Source organism: Sander lucioperca, chromosome 3 (assembly GCF_008315115.2).
Source record: "Sander lucioperca isolate FBNREF2018 chromosome 3, SLUC_FBN_1.2, whole genome shotgun sequence".
Taxonomy (NCBI): domain Eukaryota; kingdom Metazoa; phylum Chordata; class Actinopteri; order Perciformes; family Percidae; genus Sander; species Sander lucioperca.
The window spans coordinates 37,218,727-37,240,891 of NC_050175.1; the positions used below are offsets into that span (position 1 = coordinate 37,218,727).

The following is a 22,165-nucleotide window of genomic DNA, read 5'->3' on the forward strand; positions in this document are numbered from 1 at the left end:
GAAAACATAATTCAAACCGATGTGTGGCATTGGCAACACACGGCTCAAGAAGCCGACAAAGATACGTAATTCCCTGCGCTGAAAATCTATATATTTCATAAAGATACCCATCAGGGAATGTTAACGGGGTGTCGGTCTCTAAATGTTTTAACTTTTATGAGCGCACCTCTCTCTCTCCGCCCACCGAGCTCCATCTGATCTTCTAAGAACGGTGAGGCCGTTATCAGTCGAGTATTGATTGGTCAGTAGGCGGTGCTTTTACACCGGTTGATCTCTAATCTCCAACATAACCTGCTCCCGAGCAGGTTAGGTGTTCAGCATAAGTTACCACGGCGATTGAACCCGATCACAAGTGATCCACCTTCGTAGTACAGAAAACCCTGGGTTGAGCCTGAAGTTAGCTCGTTAACGCCAAATCTCGCTTCGTAGTACAGGCCTCTGGATGGGAGAAAAACATGCTCTGGTATATTGGCATTTCTTTAAACCAATCACAATCGTCTTGGGCGGTGCTAAGCTCCGTACGGAGCCACGGTGCCTCTGCTAAATAGCCTCAGGAAGGAACTTGTTTTGGGTGGAACATGTGTACGTTCAAAAGTTGTTTTAGTCGTGCAACAGAAAACTCAGATTGGACAGATAGTCTAGCTAGCTGTCTGGATTTACCCTGCAGAGATCTGAGGAGCAGTTAACCATAGTCCTCAGAAATCCACCGGAGTTTAGAACGCCAACACAAAGAAAGAGGAAGGGGACGGACATCTGGCTAAAAAGAGGGACATTCGGCAGAATTTCTGTCGGCACCGGAGCAATCCAGGACATGGAACTTCAAGGATATAGACTAGGCGTTTAGAAATGGCACACATGATAAAACACTATAAAATAGACATACAAACTAACAATTGAAGTAGACTAACAGTCACAGATGCATAAAAACTAACATGGACCAGCAGCCGCTTACAGTACACGCATGAAGACGAACGATACCGCAGACTGAGGCAGCAACCTAGATGGTTAAAAGCTGACGATTAAAGCAAAAAGTCACATAAATACATAAAAACCAACAGTGAAACAAACACAGACAGGCAGACTTATGTAACTAAGGATAAGAAGTAAAGATGAATCCACATTTGGTGCTCTATGAGCAGGGCTGCCACACATTAATTGAATTATCAATGAATCCGTAGTTTATTTTCTTGATTAATTGTTTTATCTATAAAATGTCTGAGAACAAAGATCAGTTGTTAGCTTCTAGCAAAAAGTCAGGCATTGCTAGGCACTGCTAGGCACTGTTAGGCACTGCTAGACACTGTTAGACACTGTTAGACACTGTTAGGCAGTGTCAGGCAGTGTTAGGCACCGCTAGGCAGTGTTAGGCACTGTTAGGCAGTGTCAGGCAGTGTTAGGCAGTGTCAGGCAGTGTTAGGCAGTGTTAGGCACTGCTAGGCACTGTTAGGCACTGCTAGGCACTGTTAGGCAGTGTCAGGCACTGTTAGGCACTGCTAGGCACTGTTAAGCACTGTTAGGCACTGTTAGGCAGTGTCAGGCACTGTTAGGCACTGCTAGGCACTGTTAGGCACTACTAGGTACTGTTAGGCACTGTTAGGCACTGTTAGGCACTGCTAGGTACTGTTAGGCACTGCTAGGCACTGTAAGGCACTGTTAGGCACTGCTAGGCACTGATAGGCACTGTTAGGCACTGCTAGGCACTGTTAGGCACTGCTAGGCAATGTTAGGCACTGCTAGGCAATGTTAGGCACTGCTAGGCACTGTTAGGCACTGCTAGGCACTGCTAGGCACTGTTAGGCACTGTTAGGCAAGGACACTAGTGGTGCGTCTCAGCATAGCCATCTAGCGGTAGGGGGTTTAAACACAACATAAACGTCAACCACTGTCTTACATGAATATTTTTGCACGTAAACTAAAATAAAAAATAAAAAATCAATATTGCGTTTTTGAAAATCAATACAGTATTGCTAAATAAAATATTGCGATACTCAAGTGTATCGTTTTTTTTTCTTACACCCCTAGAGCTCTATGGCACAGAGGAAGAAGATATATCAGGCTTTGATACACACACACCATACATGTTAGACACATTCACTGTTGGTTTTAGTCTTTTCATGGGATTTGTTGACGATAAGAAAACTATAAAATATCACCAGAGGTATCCTATATATATATATATATATATATATATATATATATATATATATATATATAACCCTAACCTTATTAAGAAACTTCACCAGTAGCTTCAGTTTTGAGAAACGCATTACTTTTCTTTAATAATAATGAGTGTTGTTAGTTTATATATTATATTATATAATATTATATATTATATATTTTATTGTTTTACACAATATTGTTTTTGTGTTTATTTTCATATTGTCATAGTAACAAACAAAGTGGTTGAATGTAATTAAGTACATTTACTTAGTTAGTACACATTTGACATACTTGTACTTGAGTATTTCTCTGCTACTTACATTAAAAAACGTGATATGATTTTATGATATATGATGCAGTACTTATTCACTCAGTAGTATGCAAAGTATCTTAACTCCACATTGACGAAGTACATTAAAATTCTCTTGAAACTGTATCTTTGAGGTCACTGGTTGTCAGCCAATCAGGAGCGTCCTACAACAGCTGTATCCAATCAGAGCTGACGGAGCGCTATTTAAAAGGTGCTCATCTCCGTGTTGTTTACCTGCAAAATAAATCGGTGTGGACAGATCTTTTCTGCAAGTCTTGCTGGTTGCTAAGTATTGTTTTTAAATTCACAGTTTGGCCTCGTTGCTGCCGAAGTTAAAAATGTCGTCTGTTGAAGTTCGTGCTGCGGTGAGTGAACTGAAGTTATTTCGCTGTTTTGTTGCGTTTAGTTGTTAGCAAAGCGGCTTATGTTAGCTTCGCTAGCTAGTATTTTTAGCTAACCATACAGTCTGCTCCCAACTTAGCTTTTAGTTAGCCCTTTTAGTTAGCCCTTTGCTTTTATTAAGCGTGTTAACGGACTAACGGAGCACTTGTTTTGATTCATTTTGTCTTTCAGCAGCTCCCAGCCGCAGTGAACCCCGTGAAGATGGGGAAGAAAGCCACAGCAGGTCCGAGGAGAGCAGCTCTCGGGGAGCTTACCAACTTTCCCGGCGCAGCAGTCAACACAAAGGTAACATTATCGGGGAGAAACGACATAGTTTCGTTCAGTAATTGGCATTAATGTTGCCTTTTATCGCCTACTTTGTATCTGTGTTACTACATCAGCGCTCTGAATCAGAAAATGATCCAGAACACACATGGACACGAGCTAACGTTACGCTATATAGCCTAGAGCAGTGTTTCTCAAATGGGGGTACGTGTCCCCTTAGGGGTACTCTGGAGGACTGCAGGGGGTACGTGACATTTTTTGCCAAATGTTTTTCAGTTAAAAGGCTGTAGTTCTGTTTTTTTTTTGTTTTTTTTTCCCCCCCCAAGTTTGTCGGGTTTTTTCAAAGTTTTTGTTGCCGTTTTTGAAGTTGGTCACCTTTTTTTTTTTTTTTGAACGTTTTGTCGCTTATTTTGACCTATTCTTGCCTTTCTTCTTCCTACTTTTGTGTGGGTTTTTTTAGTTTTTTTTTTACTACTTTCGACGTCCTTTCTACCGTCTTTTTCCGAGTTTTTGTCTGGATTTTAAAAATGTGTTTCCTTTTTCCATCAGAATTGAAATTTTTTTTCAGTTACAAGGCTGAGTAAATCAATCACTGACATCGCTGTATTCATTTAAATATACTTATTTTTTATTTTTTTCCTTCCCCCTACGAAACATTCGCGCTGGTTAGAGGTTAGATGTCTTAACAAAATGGTTCTAAGGGGCTACATTATTGAAAGGCTTCAGAACCATTGGCCTGAAGTATGGACACCTCTGTCTACAAATCCAAAATCATGTAGACGCTGTAACAGCGTGTAATGTTGGAGTGTAACGTTATGACACTTTAAGTAAAATGCATTGGATGCATGCAGTAACATTGATTTAGCTGATTCTTTCAAAGCAAGTTATTGAAGTACATCCAACCATGGGGATAATTGAAATAATAAATTTAAGCAAATATGCTTAATTGCTTAATGACAATACCCACTAGTAACTGTTCTTCCCAACATGACAACTTATTTTCAAAATGTTCAGTTAAATGTTAGATTTATTCAAATCTAACAAGCTTTGCAACCTGAAACTCAAATGCGCTCTTCTGAATAAAACTGCATTTGATTGTTTCCTCAGAGGACTGGACCAACCAAATCAACCGCATCAGTCAAACCATCTGGTGCACAACAACCCAAACCCATGGTGCCTCCAGTAGTCCCGGTCCCAGCGCCTGCAGATCCTCTCCCCCCAGTTTCAGAGGAGCTGGCGGCTGATGTGTCCATGGAGGAGGAAGAACTGTGCCAGGCTTTCTCCGAGGCGCTGCTCACAGTGCAGGATGTCGACGAGCAGGACTCAGACCTGCCACAGCTCTGCTCAGAATATGTCAAAGATATCTATAATTATCTACACGTCCTAGAGGTGAGTTATTCCCTCCCTCAGCCAAACTCTCTGCTCTCTCCCTGCGTTGGTGTGTGTTACGTCACCGTCTGTCTCCACAGGTGCAGCAGGCCGTACGAGCTAACTACATGCAGGGTTATGAAATCACCGAACGCATGCGAGCGCTTCTGATCGACTGGCTGGTCCAGGTTCACTCCCGGTTCCAGCTGCTGCAGGAGACTCTGTACCTCACAGTAGCTGTCCTGGATCGTTTTCTCCAGGTAAGAACTGACTCGACGGCCTCTTCTCTGTGTTTTTTGAGAGCTGTGTATATAAACTTTTCCCGCTGTGCTGCAGGTCCAGCCGGTCTCTCGCAGAAAGCTGCAGCTTGTTGGTGTGACGGCCATGCTGGTGGCCTGTAAATACGAGGAGATGTACGCTCCCGAGGTGGGAGACTTTGCCTACATCACAGACAACGCCTTTACAAAGGCTCAGATTCTGGAGATGGAGCAGCTGGTTTTGAGGACCCTCAACTTTGAGCTGGGACGTCCTCTCCCTTTACACTTCCTCAGACGGGCCTCCAAGGTGGCTAATGTGAGTTTTTGCATAGCTTTAACTGAAGCAAAGTTCCCACTACAAGACATTCAAAGTGGTCCGTTCTCTCTACTGTTGACACTGAGTTTCTGTCTCATACAGTAAGTTACAGGCGACCTCTTCCCCTGGTTTCACCTCAGCCCTTGTCTTGTTCACTGGCTGGAGCTACCTTGCAGAGTCCCTGACTTCTCTAGATATTTCTCCACTTTGTATCTGGAATGTGTTTGCGAAGCACAGCGACCCGTACACCTTTGAACGATTCACACATTGTGCGCCAAGTCAACACAGATTTACCTCCGAGCTACTGTCTGAGAGCAGAAAGTCAGGGCTATAGTCCTAGTGGGAACTTTCCTTCCATTTGTGACATTGAACTACATAATCTATTTCAGTTCACTGGGTGTTCATTTTGCCATGGTTACGTACAGGGTGGCATGTAACGAGCAGTTAAGCCTCACGTTTCTTCCCTTGCACTATTTACAACCAAACAGAATGCACTTTAAATTTCCATGTCTTGAGTTGCAGGCTATGTGCACACAACTCTGACCACCTACACATGCTCATATTAAATAAAACCTGGCACATTTTATTAGTCTTGAGCTCAGCAGCAAATGTATTTATACAGGCGTCTGTAGGCCACATCACTTTTTTTTTGTTTAAAGTGCGCAGAGCCTTAACTTCCCTGCTGTAATGTTTCTAAAAAATATGGTAACCTGCACAGTATCATGTTTTAATCTTCAATTTTATTGGTCAGTTTGAATACCAACAGAGTGGATTTTATTTGAGTAATTATTGCTGAGAAAAGCCTTGGTTTTAAGGGGGAAACATGCATGCATTTTTCTAATTATCAAGGTCACTTTAATGAAGGAAACTACTTTAAAAATTCAAATTTTTCAGGAAAGTATTTTTTAGATGGGTTTGGATTTGTTAATGTCAAGTATCCAGCGTTCTCAGTGGGCGGGATGTTTGTGTCTCAGTCTGATGTAGAGAGACACACGCTGGCCAAGTACCTGATGGAGCTGACCCTCGTCGACTACAGCATGGTGCACTACCGGCCGTCTGAGATCGCGGCTGCAGCACTCAGTCTCTCCCAGCTGCTGCTTGAAGAGCTGCCCTGGGTGAGTCTGACAGAATCGTGAAACCTCTACACTTAGACCTTAGACCGATGTCAAAGTGTCCTTGGGCAAGACACTGAACCCCAAATTGCTCCTAATGCTGCGCCATCGGAGTGAATGTTTATCTGACGAGGTAGCACCTTGAACGGCAGCCTCTGCCTCAGTGTATGAATGTGTGTGGTTTCTGTACTATATATAAAAGCGCTTTGAGTAGTCGTTGGACTAGAAAAGCGCTACATAAATGCAGTCTATCTACATTTTATCATTGTAGATCCAACCAAGCAATCTGGAAAGTGCTCAAATCAGCCTGACGGCACACCCACAGCCGTTTGAACACACGCGCATCACTAAAGCACTATGTTACAGATAATTGCTACATGTAAAGTACAGGAGCTAAATCTGTCGTTGGAATCTTTTTTTGCTTAAAAGATTGAGCTAGCAAACCAGTTTTGTGTGGTACTTAAGTTTGGGAAAATCCCACAAGCTCTACAAAACTAAAATTGGCTCAAGCTGACTAAACGGATCAGAAATGGTCTGTTTGACGTTGGGACATATACCAGCTAAATCTATCATGAGGAAACCTTTCAGCAGATATCTTGGTTGCAACACAATCTTGCTAGCAAAGCAGTTTTGAGTTTATACGTGCAGTTTTCATGTTGGGAAATTCCAGTTTGCTCAAGTTGGCTTTAGTTTGGCAGACTAACATTGTGAGCAAATACCCCACTATGAAGTTTATAACTTAACTGTTGTATATTTTCTATATTATACTTGAGGGTGTGATTTAACATCTTGACACTCGGTGATGCTTACTGTTCTAGCCAATAAAGCATGAAATTACACCGTGTAATGTTGCTTAATTTTGTTTTTGCTGAGTTATTTAATTGATCGGTCTTGTCAGTCTCCTACACAGCAGCACTACTCCACTTACGACACGGCCCACCTGAAGCCCATCATGCAGCACATTGCCAAAAATGTTGTGGCCATAAATGAGGGGAAGACAAAGTTCCAGGTGAGTTGCATGACAAGCGCACAATAACTTGTGATTTTTGTGTTAAATGGAACTTTAATAACTTGTCCCCTCTGCAGGCTGTCAGGAACAAGTACTCAAGCAGCAAGCTGATGAAGATCAGCCTCATTCCTCATCTGAAGTCACCGACCATTGTTGCCATGGCGGCCGCTCTGATCAACAAGCCTTGATGCAACTTTTTCCATTTCCAAAGATCAGTGGACATTTCACTTGCACTTTATTTTAGATGTGAAGAAACTTCATGTTTTTGTTTTTTTAAATAAAACTTTTAATTTTTGTATTAAGTTTGTAGTTTTTCAGAGATTTGGGCACTACATTTTTAATGTCAAATCTTGATGGTATGCCAGGTTTTCTTCCTTTGCATGTTTAGAATCCTGAGCCTTGAACTAGTTTTCAATGGCAGGCTTGCTAGCCCACAAACATTCTCAACACTAAACTTTCACCGCCTTGGGTGTAGACTACTTAAACTTTTGGACACAATGTGTGGAGCTTTATACTGACTGGAAGAGTTCTACCTACGTTTATACACATCTGGACATGTTTGAACGTTTCCATATAGTGAGTAATCATGCAGGCATGTCTTGACCAATGGTGCCAAAAATTCTGCTTGCCAGTAAGAATATAAATTTGAGCGATAAGTTGACATTAGGGAAGGTAAAATGGTCAACCTTTCTACTCCACATTTCAGATTGCATTTTGCGTTGCCTCAGTTGGTAACTTCTTGGCCACAAATTGTCCACCTGCGCCCAAGAAGTGCGGTCAACAGCAATTTCCACTGGATGCGTAACGGCTCCGACACGTCGACTGAGTCATGTTTCCATTAAAGTCAGTGGGTGTATTTCCACTGACTGCAGAATGACTCCGTCCCAGCCCTCCGGAGCAGATACGCAGAGTTTCTATTGTTGCCGGAGAGCTCCGCAGCAATTCAGCACACGGCAGATAGTGTGGGACAGGAAGTCGAGCACAAACAAAATAAAAATCCGGTTAATTTTAAGTAAAATCATATTTCCCTGCACTACACCTTGAAACACAGCTCCAGTTTTCCCCTCTCCTAATCAGGATGGAAACTGTTTTTGTGGTTCTATTCTATGTGAATTTGCGAGATATTGTGGGTCCTTGTGACTACAGCTGTCAGTCATGGCCGCAGCCGTGCCACAACAAATCCAGACCTGGTGGGTATGGAAGGACTGCGGAGCACGCAGCCGTTCTGCAGTGGAGCCGGTCCGCAGACGTTCTGCATCCAGTGGAAATCCAGTCATGGTTTCAATAAGCTGGCACAGAGTTGACAAAAAGCATCCGTGCTGCTTCCTACTGACATTGAATGTGACACACCAGTAAAGGCAAACTTGTCTACTCGCTAAATCTTCGGGCCCAAAAAATCAAGCCCGACCCTACTCGAGCCCATGCACGTTTTGCCCGAGCCTGGCCCAACACATTAACTGTACCTGATTTTAAACCCGACAATTTAATACATTGGGCCCTTATAACTGATGTTCTCAACTACAATTGAGTTGTTTGAACTACATAAATCTGTTTAAAATTCTTAATGCAACAAGGACGAAGCATGTAAACTGTTTATTCAGAATGGATCTGAATGAAGAAACGTTAATAAAAACCTCGACCCTAGCTCCCTCAGCCGAATAGTGTTGGTATCAGATCAAGGCAGCAACATAATCAAACACTGGAACCATATAGGAGACTTTCTTGTCTCAATCACCTAATTAATACTGTCCTTTGCCACGGTCTGCATGCTGACGCACTGGCCGACAATGCGCCGGATATAGGAGAGACCATATCCGCTGCTAAAGGACTCGTGAGATATCTGAAACAATCTGGCCTGGTTGCACAATTATCGAAGACAGTGTTACAGATGGGGGAGACATGATTTAGCACAGTTTACCTCCCACTCAAGTCAGTGCAGGACATACACCCAGAGCTACGGGAGGAGCCGGAGAGGCATAGCTTTCTCCCCACCCAATTAGGCTAGTTCGGGTCAAGTTTGTGCGCGGGCAGAGAATCTAAACTTTACTACTCGCAATGGGGAAGGCGCCTTTAGTGGGTTAACCCATGTTTAACCAACTTTGGTGTCTTAGATGGTATAGATAGAAAAATAGAAAAAAAAATAGATCACTTTGTCCAAAAGTGGTGACAGAAGTTCGATAAGACTTATTAAAAACACTAAACATACTAAACAGCAGCTGTAAAGTCTTACTTTATTTATAGTCAGTCCCTCCGTGATTATGCGATTGCATAATTCAACGCATAATCAGCCAAAGTCCGCATATTTATGCGGGGGCCGCATTTTTTCAAATACGCCGCACTTTCGCCACATAAATTGCCGATTTCCACACAAAATATGCGGGGCTTTCATGATTTCATAATCCCCGCATTTTCGTTGCAAAAATGTCACATATATCTTAGCAGAAAGTTGAAAAATGTTGCGTTTACTTCACACAAGAGCAGCCATTTTCCCCTGTTGCCATGGGAACATTATGAAGTGACGTAATTACGCGACGTGAACATCATCGAAAAGCTGCAAACCCCGCGATGAAGCCACGATGAAACCGCAGTTTTTGCAAATATTCCATCGCATTTTTTAAGAAAACGTAATCAAGGATTTTTGCCTGCAACAATTGCAAAAAAACTCTTTCTCTTTCTTTTCTGGAAGGACTGTATAGTGGTTATTGCAGAGGGATTTCTTGTAAAAAAAAAAAAAATAATAACTGGAAAGGGTGAAGGAGGTCCTCTGTGATCAGGGTGGCTTTCCTGAAATGGAAACTGCTATTTGCAGACAAATAAAAGGTACTTTGTGTCAAAAGTTGAGAGCTCTACCACAACAATTCAGGGAGTTATACTGTGTGTAAAATCAGTGGAGTTCCCCTTTAAAGCTCAAGGATCTGAGTACTTGACTGTGACATCTGACGTCTCTTTTTTTGTGGGTTAGAAGTTGAAGAAATAAATGAGGCCACTGTGAAACGACGTAATCGCACAAGAGAGTGACTCCTGGCTGTTAGTCTGAGGTCACAGTGTCATTAATCCGGAGCGTCACTCATCTGTCACAACCATCTCAAGTCCCAACGAGACAAACTGTCTCTTCAGTCCTTCAGCAGCCTGCAGCAGCGTTACACAGATTACACACACACACACACAGAGACAGTTAGTTAGCTGTGTGTGTAATCACAACTGTACGCTCACGCTGCAGAATATCGCCATTTAAAGGCTCACGTTCCCTCACACTGAACCGACTGACTGTGTCTGCTGTGTGTGAAGGAGCATTGTACTCGTCACACTGACCCTGCATGACTTCATCCTCCTCCTCGTCTTCCTCCTCCACACTGACTCAATGGTTCTGAAGCAGGACAGGACTGCAATCTGCTGCACACAACAGAAATATTACTATTTCATATTAGGGCTGGGAAATATATCAATATACAGTAAATCGATATGATGTGAGACTAGATATATCGTAATATCATTATCTTATAATATTATTACTTAAGTGCTGTCTTTTCCTGGTTTGTGTGTAATATAATTGAACTTACCAGCCTGTTCTCACAGCTCTATTATTTGCCTTTACCCACTATACTGATGATTATTTATCACAAATCTCATTGTGTAAATATTTTGTGAAAGCACCAATTGTCAACTTTACAACATCGTCTCGGTATCAAGGTATTTGGTCAAAAATATTGTGATTTTTGATTTTCTCCATATTGCCCAGCTCTAATTTATATACATAAATAAACGTTTTTTCTTCTGCAAATATGAAGGGTTTACTGTTAAAAACTTGGATATTTTATTGGCTGATTTCAGCTGATATTTACTGTTAAAACTTGATGGCTAGTGGCCGGTTGGCTCGGTTGGTAGAGCAGGCGCACATATATGGAGGTTTGTTCCTCGATGCAGAAGGTCTGGGGTTCGAGTCCAACCTGTGGCAGGTTTTCCTGCATGTCTTCCCCCTCTCTCTCTCTCCCCTTCCATGTCTGAGCTGCCCTATCATTAAAGGCGGAAATGCCCATAAAAAAAATAAAAACTTGATGGATATGTTATTGGTGGATTTCAGTTTTTTATTATTATTATTTTTAATTAAATTTGACTACTTTAAGACTAATTAATACATAACATTGTATTGCCTTGCAGCGTGGACTTTGAAACATCATTTAACCTTTGTATTGTCTTCATGTCGACCATGCACCTGTTGTCCTTCTGTTTTGCCTGTTTATAACGCTTAACATATAAATTATCACCCAATTCTGTGTTCCATCTTCTTAGACATCTTCATCCCAACTTATTTACTCTACTTTTGCACTTCTTTATGGAATTCATGGTCAATAAACTTAATTTACATATTAGAAAAGACAGAAATTATGAATTATTTTAATTTAAAGTTAAGATTCGAGGAATTTATGTTGATGGGTTAACACAGACGGGTACATGTCAAAGTTTCGTCGCGATACTGTTTCAAAACCATTTCAGTTTCCTTAATGGCAGCACCCAAATGTAATGAAAGTAAGATTCATTTTACTTGCAAAGAGCGTTAAGGCCGTTTTATGGTTCTGCGCAGGCTCCACGCAGAGCTTTCGCCGTATAGCCTACGTAAGTGGCCTGATGTTTATACTCATACTCCTGTGTGGGGAATGTGTGTGTGTGATAGAGCGAGGGCGAACTGAGAGAGTGATGGCGATTAGCTTCGGAGCGAGTAGCGACTCCAGAGTCATAGTGAGAGAAACAAAGTGTCTCCCCTGTTCTTTCTGACCACGGTGGGAAATCTGTAGCAGGAAAAGTTAACCCTCTCCTTGATTTCATGTTGTTGATGGAGAAGGAGAACCAGGAAATGAGTCGGGGGAAATGCAACATAACCAAGCCACGGTGGAGAGACGTGCGTCACTGTGACGTGTAGTTTTTCGAGAGGTGCACGTCAGGCTACGGCGTAGGGTCCGGCGTAGACGCAGAGGGGTCTGCGGGGGTACGCCGTCGATTCGACGCAGAAGCATAAAAAGGGCTTCAGATGGAACCATCCATGTTATTTTAGGGCAATTTGGTTGAAAGAAACCCATATTTCTAATATAGAAACTTTGAAAACGGGTCAAATATGACCCGAGGACAACAGGAGGGTTAAATGTTACAGGAAATGTAACAGTTAAATGAAAAAATAAAAATAAAATAAAGACTAAGGCATAAGGCTATGTTCACAAGTGGCGTCTTTTTTGACAAGAAAAAGTTGACTAAGTCTTTTTGTAGTGGAAAGAAGCTGGCAGCGTTTTTATTCCAAAACTCCTGAACTTCAAACTGGATTATTTGTTTGGTCTTTAAAATGTCTGAAAAAGGTGAAAACAGAGGAGAGAAGAAACTAGAACATATTCACATTTAACAAGCTGACATCTGAGAAGTTTTACTTTTTTTCATAACGTATGATTAACCGATTATCAAAATAGTTGGTGATTAATTTAATAGTTGAGTAGATTTAATCTCTGCAGCTCTACAGCACACAGTAAAAAAGTCCTGCTTTGAAAAGGTTACTTCAGTAAAATGTATGTTCAGTAACTACAAGATAGATGAAGGTTAGTCGATTTAATAATTTGCCATAATAAAAATAATAATAATCCATATAATCTTCTGTAGATTAACTCCACCATATCGGTTATTTGAACGTAATGAACACAAAAGAGCCTGTTTTTTAATTCTCTGTTGTTCTCTGATGCTGCTGAGGAAAGGAAACAAAAGGAGGAAAGGAGAAGAGGAAAGGAAAGGAAAGGAAAGGAAAGGAAAGGATGAAATGAAAGGAAAGAAAAGAGGAAAGAAAAGGAGAAAGGAAAGGAGTAAAGGAAGGAGAAGAGGAAAGAAAAGAAAAGGAGGAAAGGAAACAAAAGGAGGAAATGAAATGAAAAGAAAAGGTAAAGATGAAAGGAGAAGAGGAAATGATAGGAGGAGAGAAAATGGAAGGAGGAAATGAAAGGAAAGAGAAGAGGAAAGGAGTAAAGGAAAGGAAACAAGAGTTGTATCCTCTGTAGTTTCGTGATGCTCTGCGGGGATTTAGGGGTTAAAGGAGGACATTATCTGACTCGTTAGTTCCCGTATCTGCCACATGGTGGGGACCGGGGGACTCTGCTGCTGCTGCCGGTACGTCTGCTGCTCCACTCGGTACAGTCAGAGAGTCGGTGTAGTCTAAGACTCGGTACAGTCAGAGTCTCGGTTCAGTCAGAGTCTCGGTTCAGTCAGAGTCTTGGTTCAGTCGATGCTGCTGCTCCACTCGGGTCAGTCTGAGACTCTGTTCAGTCAGAGACTCGGTTCAGTCTGAGACTCGGTTCAGTCAGAGTCTCGGTTCAGTCAGAGTCTCGGTTCAGTCTGAGTCTCGGTTCAGTCAGAGTCTCGGTTCAGTCTGAGTCTCGGTTCAGTCAGAGTCTCGGTTCAGTCTGAGTCTCGGTTCAGTCTGAGTCTCGGTTGAGTCTGAGTCTCGGTTCAGTCAGAGTCTCGGTTCAGTCTGAGTCTCGGTTGAGTCAGAGTCTCGGTTGAGTCAGAGTCTCGGTTGAGTCAGAGTCTAGGTTCAGTCAGAGTCTCGGTTGAGTCAGAGTCTCGGTTGACTCAGAGTCTCGGTTCAGTCAGAGTCTCGGTTCAGTCAGAGTCTCGGTTCAGTCTGAGTCTCGGTTGAGTCAGAGTCTCGGTTCAGTCGCTGCTGCTGCTCCACTCGGGTCAGTCTGATCTCTGCTGCTGCTGCTTCGCTTTGTTGTCCAGACAAGACGAGAGGTTCCTCCGCTCACAGGACCCGCACTGCTCACCGCACACACCGCTTCTCTCCGCAGTTTAACCCAACAAAAAACGTAAGTAAAAACTACAAAGCGAGACTCTTGTTTTGCAGACGGAAGCTGCTTCTCTTAATTCCTGATTTGTCTGTGAACACGAGGCTGCTGCGCGTGGCTGCAAGATCGATCCTCAGGTTGTCGATTGATCGGTAGGCTATAGTTTTGTGGCAAACGGCCACATTTTGAAGCTGTTTTTATGATTTTAATTGAAAGTGAACAGGGCTGATGATGTGGCGCCCGCGTGGATGATTTATGTGTTTGACACAACGAGGAGCTTCACTGTCAGACCACTGGGTAACTTTGTGAGACACTGAAATACACGTTTCAAGTTAAAACTGCAGTGAAATACTTTTATTTGAAGTACTTTTTAGTATCCAAGTATCTGTTTTTGGCTCTTGTAGAAAAAAAGAAGAAATGTCAATACTTCCAAGTCTGTCAGAACTTTACTAACTTAGGCTATTTAAAGTTTTGTAAACAAAGGCCAGCTCTGGTTGAAAAAAATGGCTGTTTTCTGCATGTAATTTGGTGCAAACAGAAACTGATATTGATCAACTCTGTTGGACTTTAAACCCAAACTGGACTTTGTGCCTTCACGCATTTCACTGTTTGACAGATGGGGCCTATCAGTTCTTGCGTGCTCATTCAGTAATCTAATATTTAAAGACATTATTTGACCAAAGGTTTAAAGGATTTATTTTTTTCAAGGGAGTTGCATTATGTAAAAGCTTTTGAAACCACATTTCTCACTTTGTTTGGCTCGTGATTTCCCAAAAACAAAACCAGTATTGGCTCCGTACTGGTTGCATGTGTCTCCTGGTTGTTACCAGTTCAACCACAGTCTAATCTATCTCTTTATTTTAATTTTAAAGGCTCCAAAGATGAATAAAAAATCCCATATTTGACTGGAACAAATGTAAAGATTAGAGGAAAGTCTGAAAAACATAAACATGTTTCTGTGATTTAGCTCTTTAACTAAAGCCAGTTGTTCTGTATCCCAGATTTCGACTTTTATTTAATATAGTTTAGAGAGGTTCCGTGTCCCATGACAGGAACCAGAATCATTTCTGCTACACAAAATGAAAAATGTGGATCAGTGTTTCCTAAAAAGCCCAAGATGACGTCCTCAAATGTCTTGTTGTGTCCACAACTCAAAGATATTCAGTTTACTGTCACAGAGGAGAGAAGAAACTAGAACATATTCACATTTAACAAGCTGACATCAGAGAAGTTTTACTGTCATTTTCATAAAAAAATGACTCAAACCCAACCCAACAAAGTGGAATGAAGTTGATCGACTATTTCTTTCAGCCCGAGGGGAATCTGACTGTCGGCCCAATATTTTGTCAAACTTCACAACAACACAACATCCCGCTCTTCTAATGCAGAGTTTATCGACTGACTGTTGCGTGTTTGTGAGTGCTACAGATGGGAATGTGGGTCAGTGTTGTGCATGGTGGCATCAGTCAGTATTTCAGATTTCTCCCCTATATATATTGGGGCTGGAAATCAGTTTAGCTGCAGGTGGAGCTTCACTACAGCGTGACCTTAATTACCTTTTCATACACAGGAAACTAATAAGAGTGTTTGGTTGAAGGGACACAACCAGTTAATCTTCATTCTGAGATCTTGAAGAGTTTAACCCAACACCATGCCTGTGTGTGTGTGAGTGTGTTTTTTTTTTTTTTAAATGTAGAAATAGTGAAACACACTTCTGTATGTTGGATGTTTGCCAAAGATTCCTCTATGCAGAAAACCCCTGAAATGAGAGCTGCATGTCATCTTTAGCAGCGACTCACCCAGTGAGTCCCTAACCTGTTTACCCGCTTTAGTTAAGGGTAATTATGGGTTTAATCAGGTTTCAGCCACTCGAGCTGCTCACATTTCTGCTCCACAGAAAAACATGTTGGAGTTGAGTTGAAAGTTGTTGCTGCAGAAAAAAAGGGAAACAGGAGTTTCATAAAAGCTTGATTATCCTGAAACCACAGGGAACCAGATAAAGCCCAGTTCAGACCAAAGGTTGGCGACGAGACGAAACCGTTTTAGAACGTCGCAGGGAAAAATTGCAGCGGTCTGAACCAACCATAGACAGTAAAAGAAATGGACACAGCGACGCCATAGACTTCGACGGAGACCAGTGAAGTCTATTAGAAGAACTTTCCCGGTGATGGCTGAGCGTTATTGAGCAGCCTCCAACTGAGCTTGAAGACGTAGCTGTAACGTGAGCAACCTGTCTGAAAGTTGGAAGTCTTCTGGTAGCTGTGCCAAGAGAAATCTCAATCATTCCCAATCTTGCCACATACCGAAGTATTTCCAATCTATCAAAACGTTGCTGAAATATTTTGTTTGGATGCTTTCGTGGACTCTCTATGGGCTTCTCCGTTGACCGTATGCCTCCCCGCCCCCCCCCCCCCGATTGCCTGCGAGCTTCTCCTAACTATACGGTAATTTATCTAGTGTGCGACAGAAAGTTGCGTGGTTATGACACAATCGTTAGCCTATTTTTACAAAAACGGCTTGTTAAATGTGAATATTGTTCTAGTGTCTCCTCTGTGACAGTAAACTGAATATCTTTGAGTTGTGGACAAAGCAAGACATTTGAGGATGTCATCTTGGGCTTTTTGGGAAACACTGATCAACTTTTTCTGACGTTTAATAGATCAACTAGTCGATTAATCGGAAATAAATAATCCTCCACGGAAAAACAACATGGTGGAGTTGAAGGTATTTTTTTCTGCAGAAGAAAAGAAGTGAAACAGGAGTTTCATAAAAGGTTGATGATTATCCTGAAACCACAGAGAACCAGATAAGTCTGGCGATATTTTATATTGTTGTTATTGTCATAAAATATTGATGTGCAGAACCAAACCAACAGTGAGTGTATCTAATACCAAGTGTTGTCTGTGTATCAAAGGCTGATGTATCTTCTCTCTCTCTGTCTCGTAGAGCTCCATTGTTGTATCTCTGCACACTGAATATTTACTTGTGTATTCTATGATAGCAAACAGAATACTTTTGGGGTTTTGGACTGTCGGTCGGACAAAGCAAGTCATTTATCCCTCCCGTTGTCCTCGGGTCAAATTGGACCCATTTTCAAAAAGTTTCTATATCAGAAATTTGGGTTTTCTTTCAAACAAATTGTCCAAAAAAATAACGTGGATGGTTCACTACAACACTCTTAACAAGTTAAATAAATAATCAGGTCACTTCTTTCATTGAATTTGGGTGTTTTATAGCATTTGAAGAAAAAATAATTGATAAAAGAACACTGAAAAAAGTGACAAACGTAAAAAAGTGACAGAAATCTAAAAAAAAGTGACAAATGTCAGAAAAAGTGACCCAAATATTAAAGTGACAAATCAGTGACAAAAAGGTCAAAAGTGACAAATGTTGAAAAAAGTGACAAATGTAAAAAAAAAAAAAAAAAATGCTTTAAAACTTTGGGGAAAAACCCACATAAACTTCAAAAGGCTCAGAAAAAGTCGACAAACATTGAAAAAAGTGACAAAAACAACGGGGAAAGCCTCTAAAGTGTCGAAAAAGACGACCAAAATGTTAAAGATTTTTCATTTGAAGTTTTGACTCAGAAAAACACAAAGTTGCAGGTCGACGTGAAGACAGCACGAGGGTTAAACACAACTTGGGGTGGTTATCTCCGCTCTCTTCAAATCCACCAGACTCCTTTGACAAAAACAGTCATTTTACCTCGCAGAACACGGGAGTTGCTGCTCTACCGCTGCCTCCATCGGTTAGTTAGTTTCCGTTAGGGATGCACCAATCCGACTTTTTCAGTCCCGATGCCTGGGCTATGTGTATCTGTCGATACCCGATACCGATCTGATACCGTTGTTGAATTAATAATACACTGTATACCTTCCACCTTATACCTTCCTTCCACCATGTGGAAGAGACTAAAGGCACCAGACTTTCCTAACCAAACATTACTTTCCTAACTAAGACAAAATAACAGATGTAATGTATTGAATTCTTATTTATTTGTACACTCAACTCTTCCAGCATGCAACGCACGTGCGACAGAGAGAAAAAACTAACAAAACTGGATCGGCCCGTGGATCTGTTCATTTTTCCGATCCCCGATCCAGCTATTTTGTCAATATCAGGGCCGGTATCCGATCTTAATATCGGATCGGTGTATCCCTAGTTTCCATCTGGATTGATTTATCAATTCAACGATCATCGATGCAAAGTCAAAATATTAATACATGTCAACCTTAAGATGCGCCTTTATTTTGAAATTCACACTTTATATTTATACTTTTGTTTTTATGAAAAGAATAGTTTGTTTTTTATTTAAATGTCTGGATGAGCTCAGTAGAAAAATAAAAGTTTGATCGTATTTTAGTTGCTTTGTGTGAGTTGATATAAATAGAACTGATTGTGTTAATATATCGTCTCGTATCGGTCGCAGGGCCCTGAATTGAATTGAATCAAATCAAAATCGTGTCGTGTCGTGGTAGACTTTTAAGATGGCAGCAAACATCGTATCGTTGTCCAAATAATCAATATAATATAGTACTGTGATAAAACGGTCTGTTCTACAGCAACTCCGTGTTCTGCGAGGTGAAATATTTTTTGTTTATAGGAGTCTGCTGGCGTAGAAGAGAGCAGTGATCACGGCTTCAGTTCCCCGTCGTAAAGGGCTGAAAATATTCTAAATATAACGAAGACTTAGACTGATATAGATTTCTTTAGGTGTCACCATACAACCACACTTTAAAAGATCTAAACTATGCCTTTAACCCTTGTGTTGTCTTCCATTCGACTGTGCATCGTCCTCCCGGTCAAAACTGAAAATGAACACTATTTCTGACGTTTTTGTCAATTTTTTCGACACTTTTGGTGCTTTATTCAATGTTTTTTGGCGCTTTTTTGATGTTTAACGCTTCTTTTCACTACCATGTATAAACACCACCAACACCAACTCATAACTAGTTTTACACTTATTACTTATTTTTGAAATTCATGGTCAATAAAAAACCTAATTTATAGGAAATTATACCTAATTCTTGAGTTAAAAAAGCAGAAATTATGAATTATTAGTCACTAATATTAAAGGAAGGATTAATAACAGAAGGGCCAACGTTCAGTTGGGATACTATTTTAAATGCAAAAAAATTTCGCAAAACACCTAAAATTCAATGAAAGTAGAGAGCCGATCTTTTGTTGTACTTGCGAAGTGCGTTGTATGGAATCATCTGTTATTTTTTGGGTAATCCAAATTAGGTAGTTAAAAAGAAATCCATATTTCTGATTTAGACATTTAGACAACGGGTCAAATTTGATCCGAAGACAACACAAGGGTTAAGTGTAAGTAACTAAAGTTTATTTGTATAACACTTATCACAGACAGAGTCACAAAGGGCTTCACAGGCCAAATAAATAGTTACATTATAACAAATCAATCATAAAAAGCACAATAAACCAGACCCAAAAGCATAAAATAAATGAGGAATACGGTCAACAATGTGGTTAAAACGAACGCCTGACTAAAAAGATGTGTCTTTAGCTGCTTTATAAAGATGTCAGCAGAGGCAGCCACTCTTAAAACAAGAGGCAACGCGTTCCACAGTCTAGGAGCGACTATTTCAAAAGCTCTGTCACCTTTAGTGTTCAGCTTAGTACGGGGAACAGCCAGTAAGCCCCGATCAGAGGACCTCAAAGATCTGCTGACAACATAAGAAGGGGGCAGCAGATCACTAAAGTAGGCCGGTGCCTGACCACTGATGGCTCAGCATAGGATACAACACACCTGAGGTTGTGAAGATTATTTTTTGGGGCATTTTTAGGCCTTTATTGACAGGACAGCTGAAGAAATGAATGACATGCAGCAAAGGGCCGCAGGTTGGAGTTGAACCCGGGCCCGCTGCGTCGAGGAGTAACCCTCTATATATGGGCGCCCGCTCTACCAACTGAGCTGTCCGGGCGCCCCCACGCCTGAGTTTTGAAAGCAGCGGTGAAGTACGGAGATCAGAGTTTTAGTGATCGCTGTGATGAGTTTGAGTAGAAGAGGAAAAATGAGACTTGTTGAGGCTCAGTAGATGTTGTTGAAAGAAAGCAGAGATTTCTGTTGACGTGCTTCACGTTGTGGGAGTGAGCGCCTGATTTTGTTTCTCAACTTGAGCGACCCCATTTTCCCACACACACACACACACACACACACACACGACCTCCCCCTGCTGCAGCGTCGCCATGGCAACCGGCACAGCTTGCTCCTTTCAGTTGACTGGGAATAGAGACGTCTGGGGGCAGCCCAAACTGGTTTTGCCACCGCCGAGCGGTCAACAGGCTGATAATGGATGTGGGTGGGGTTCCCTCACTGACACACTCAGGGGGAGGCGGGGGGGACCCCGCTTTGTTTTGGTGACTCCCCCCTATCCTTCTAACTGTGAACACACCATCATCTAGAGCTGCAGAGATGAGTCGATCAGTTGTTAACTATTAAATTAATCGGCAACTATTTTGATAAGCCGTAACTTCTATCCATTTTATTTCTATGGTACAAACGTTAATGGCATGTTTAAAACCATGAATGTTACGTTCTCTGGTTTAGATAAGAGGACGGACAACGCTCCTGTGGGTCGTATCAGAGGGAAGGAATAACTATATATTTATATCTGTGTGGTTGAAGAACTTGCTGGAATATTTTCAAGTTTCTTCATTCTTCTGTGACAGTAAACTAAATAGCTATGAGTTGTGGACAAAACTACGGTGGCCGACAGGGGCAGACGCCCTGCAACTTAAGAAAACACACGCAAATAGACAAAACACAAGCAAATTAAGAAAACAACTTCATTAATTTGACAACACATGCGCAGCATTCAGCAAACGCGCTGCAAATACACACAACACAACCAAATAGATAAACGCGCTGCAAATATGAAACGATGCAAAAAGAAAAGCACACAAACCCAGAAAACAAATACAACAAAAAAAACGCTGCATCCAGATTACACAACGGAAGTTCTCCAGACCTCTAGAGGGAGCAGCTAGTGGAACAGCTGGATTTCCGACCGTTATTAACCGATATTAAATTCATATTATTATTATTATTATTAATAACATAATATATTATTAATATACAGTCTATGCTCCCGTCTCATGCCCTCCCGGCTGGTGCTGTCCCCGAGCTTCGGCTTTTCAAAATAAAAGCTCACGTCTGGTCCGCTATGTGTTTGTACTTTGGTGTGTTGGATGTTTGTGAACTAAACAGTACGACAATCATGCTAATGAATACAATAACTTTTTCAGCAGATGTCTTAGTTACAACACGATGGAGTTAGCAAAGCAGTTGTGTGTTTATATGTGCGAGCGGGATTTATTCAGTTTGATAAATCCCACGGTAAATTGGCTGGTTTACTAACAGGGAGGGACTAGAAATCCTGTCTGTTTTTTGTATTTCAAGAGCGAATTGCTCCACAATATGAATACAGATTGATCACTTATTTTGTTGGTAACCGTTGTTGTATAATCACAATATTACACTTGAGGAGGTCTACACTTCAGTAATTTCGGACCTCGAAATTAAACCCTCTCATGTAATATGGCTTAAACAAACGTCAACGTTAAACGCTGATGCAGTTTTAAATGTTCAATGTTTATCACCACGAGTTTACAGACGTCTCTGCTGATTGGGTCTCACCTGTGACCTGAGCCGAGACACACCCACCAAACCAGAGAAAACATATCTCAAACATAGATTTAATATTTACAGTCTATGCAGTTTCTCTCTCTCTCTCTCTCTCTCTCTCTCTCTCTCTCTCTCTCTCTCTCTCTCTCTCCTTCCCTCTCTCCCCGTGAGGTTGAAAATCCAGCTGTTCCACTAGCTGCTCCCTCTAGAGGTCTGGAGAACTTCCGTTGTGTAATCTGGATGCAGCGTTTTTTTGTTGCATTTGTTTTCTGGGTTTGTGTGCTTTTCTTTTTGCATCGTTTCATATTTGCAGCGCGTTTATCTATCTGGTTGTGTTGTGTGTATTTGCAGTGCGTTTATGTATTTGGTTGTGTTGTGGTATTTGCAGCGCGTTTATCTATTTGGTTGTGTTGTGTGTATTTGCAGCGCGTTTATGTATTTGGTTGTGTTGTGGTATTTGCAGTGCGTTTGCTGAATGCTGCGCATGTGTTGTCAAATTAATGA

At 41.4% G+C, this 22,165-nt stretch overlaps 2 protein-coding genes across 4 annotated transcripts in view; both read left to right on the top strand.

Moving 5' to 3' along the window:
• Positions 1-2,656: 2,656 nt before the first annotated feature.
• LOC116067288 (G2/mitotic-specific cyclin-B2-like) lies at positions 2,657-7,493 on the top strand. 2 transcript variants are annotated; one of them, XM_031323693.2, is made up of 8 exons: positions 2,657-2,835; positions 3,047-3,157; positions 4,244-4,525; positions 4,606-4,764; positions 4,841-5,077; positions 6,052-6,192; positions 7,088-7,198; positions 7,276-7,386. In XM_031323693.2, the coding sequence occupies exons 1-8, from the start codon at positions 2,809-2,811 to the stop codon at positions 7,384-7,386; spliced, it is 1,179 nt and encodes a 392-aa protein (XP_031179553.1). In that variant the 5' UTR covers positions 2,657-2,808. The 2 variants fall into 2 exon arrangements, with proteins under 2 accessions (XP_031179553.1, XP_031179552.1); XM_031323692.1 differs by having other exon boundaries at positions 2,809-2,835; positions 3,044-3,157; positions 7,276-7,493.
• Positions 7,494-13,881: 6,388 nt separating this feature from the next.
• LOC116067296 (CD82 antigen-like) overlaps positions 13,882-22,165 on the top strand; it is a 45,200-nt gene continuing 36,916 nt past the window's right edge. The window contains exons 1-2 of one of the 2 annotated variants that reach the window (XM_031323710.2): positions 15,287-15,292; positions 16,060-16,062. The gene's annotated coding sequence lies outside the window, so the exon portion shown is untranslated. Of the gene's footprint in view, positions 14,035-15,286; positions 15,293-16,059; positions 16,063-22,165 lie in introns of those variants that run through there. The other variant, XM_031323709.2, reaches the window with a different exon arrangement.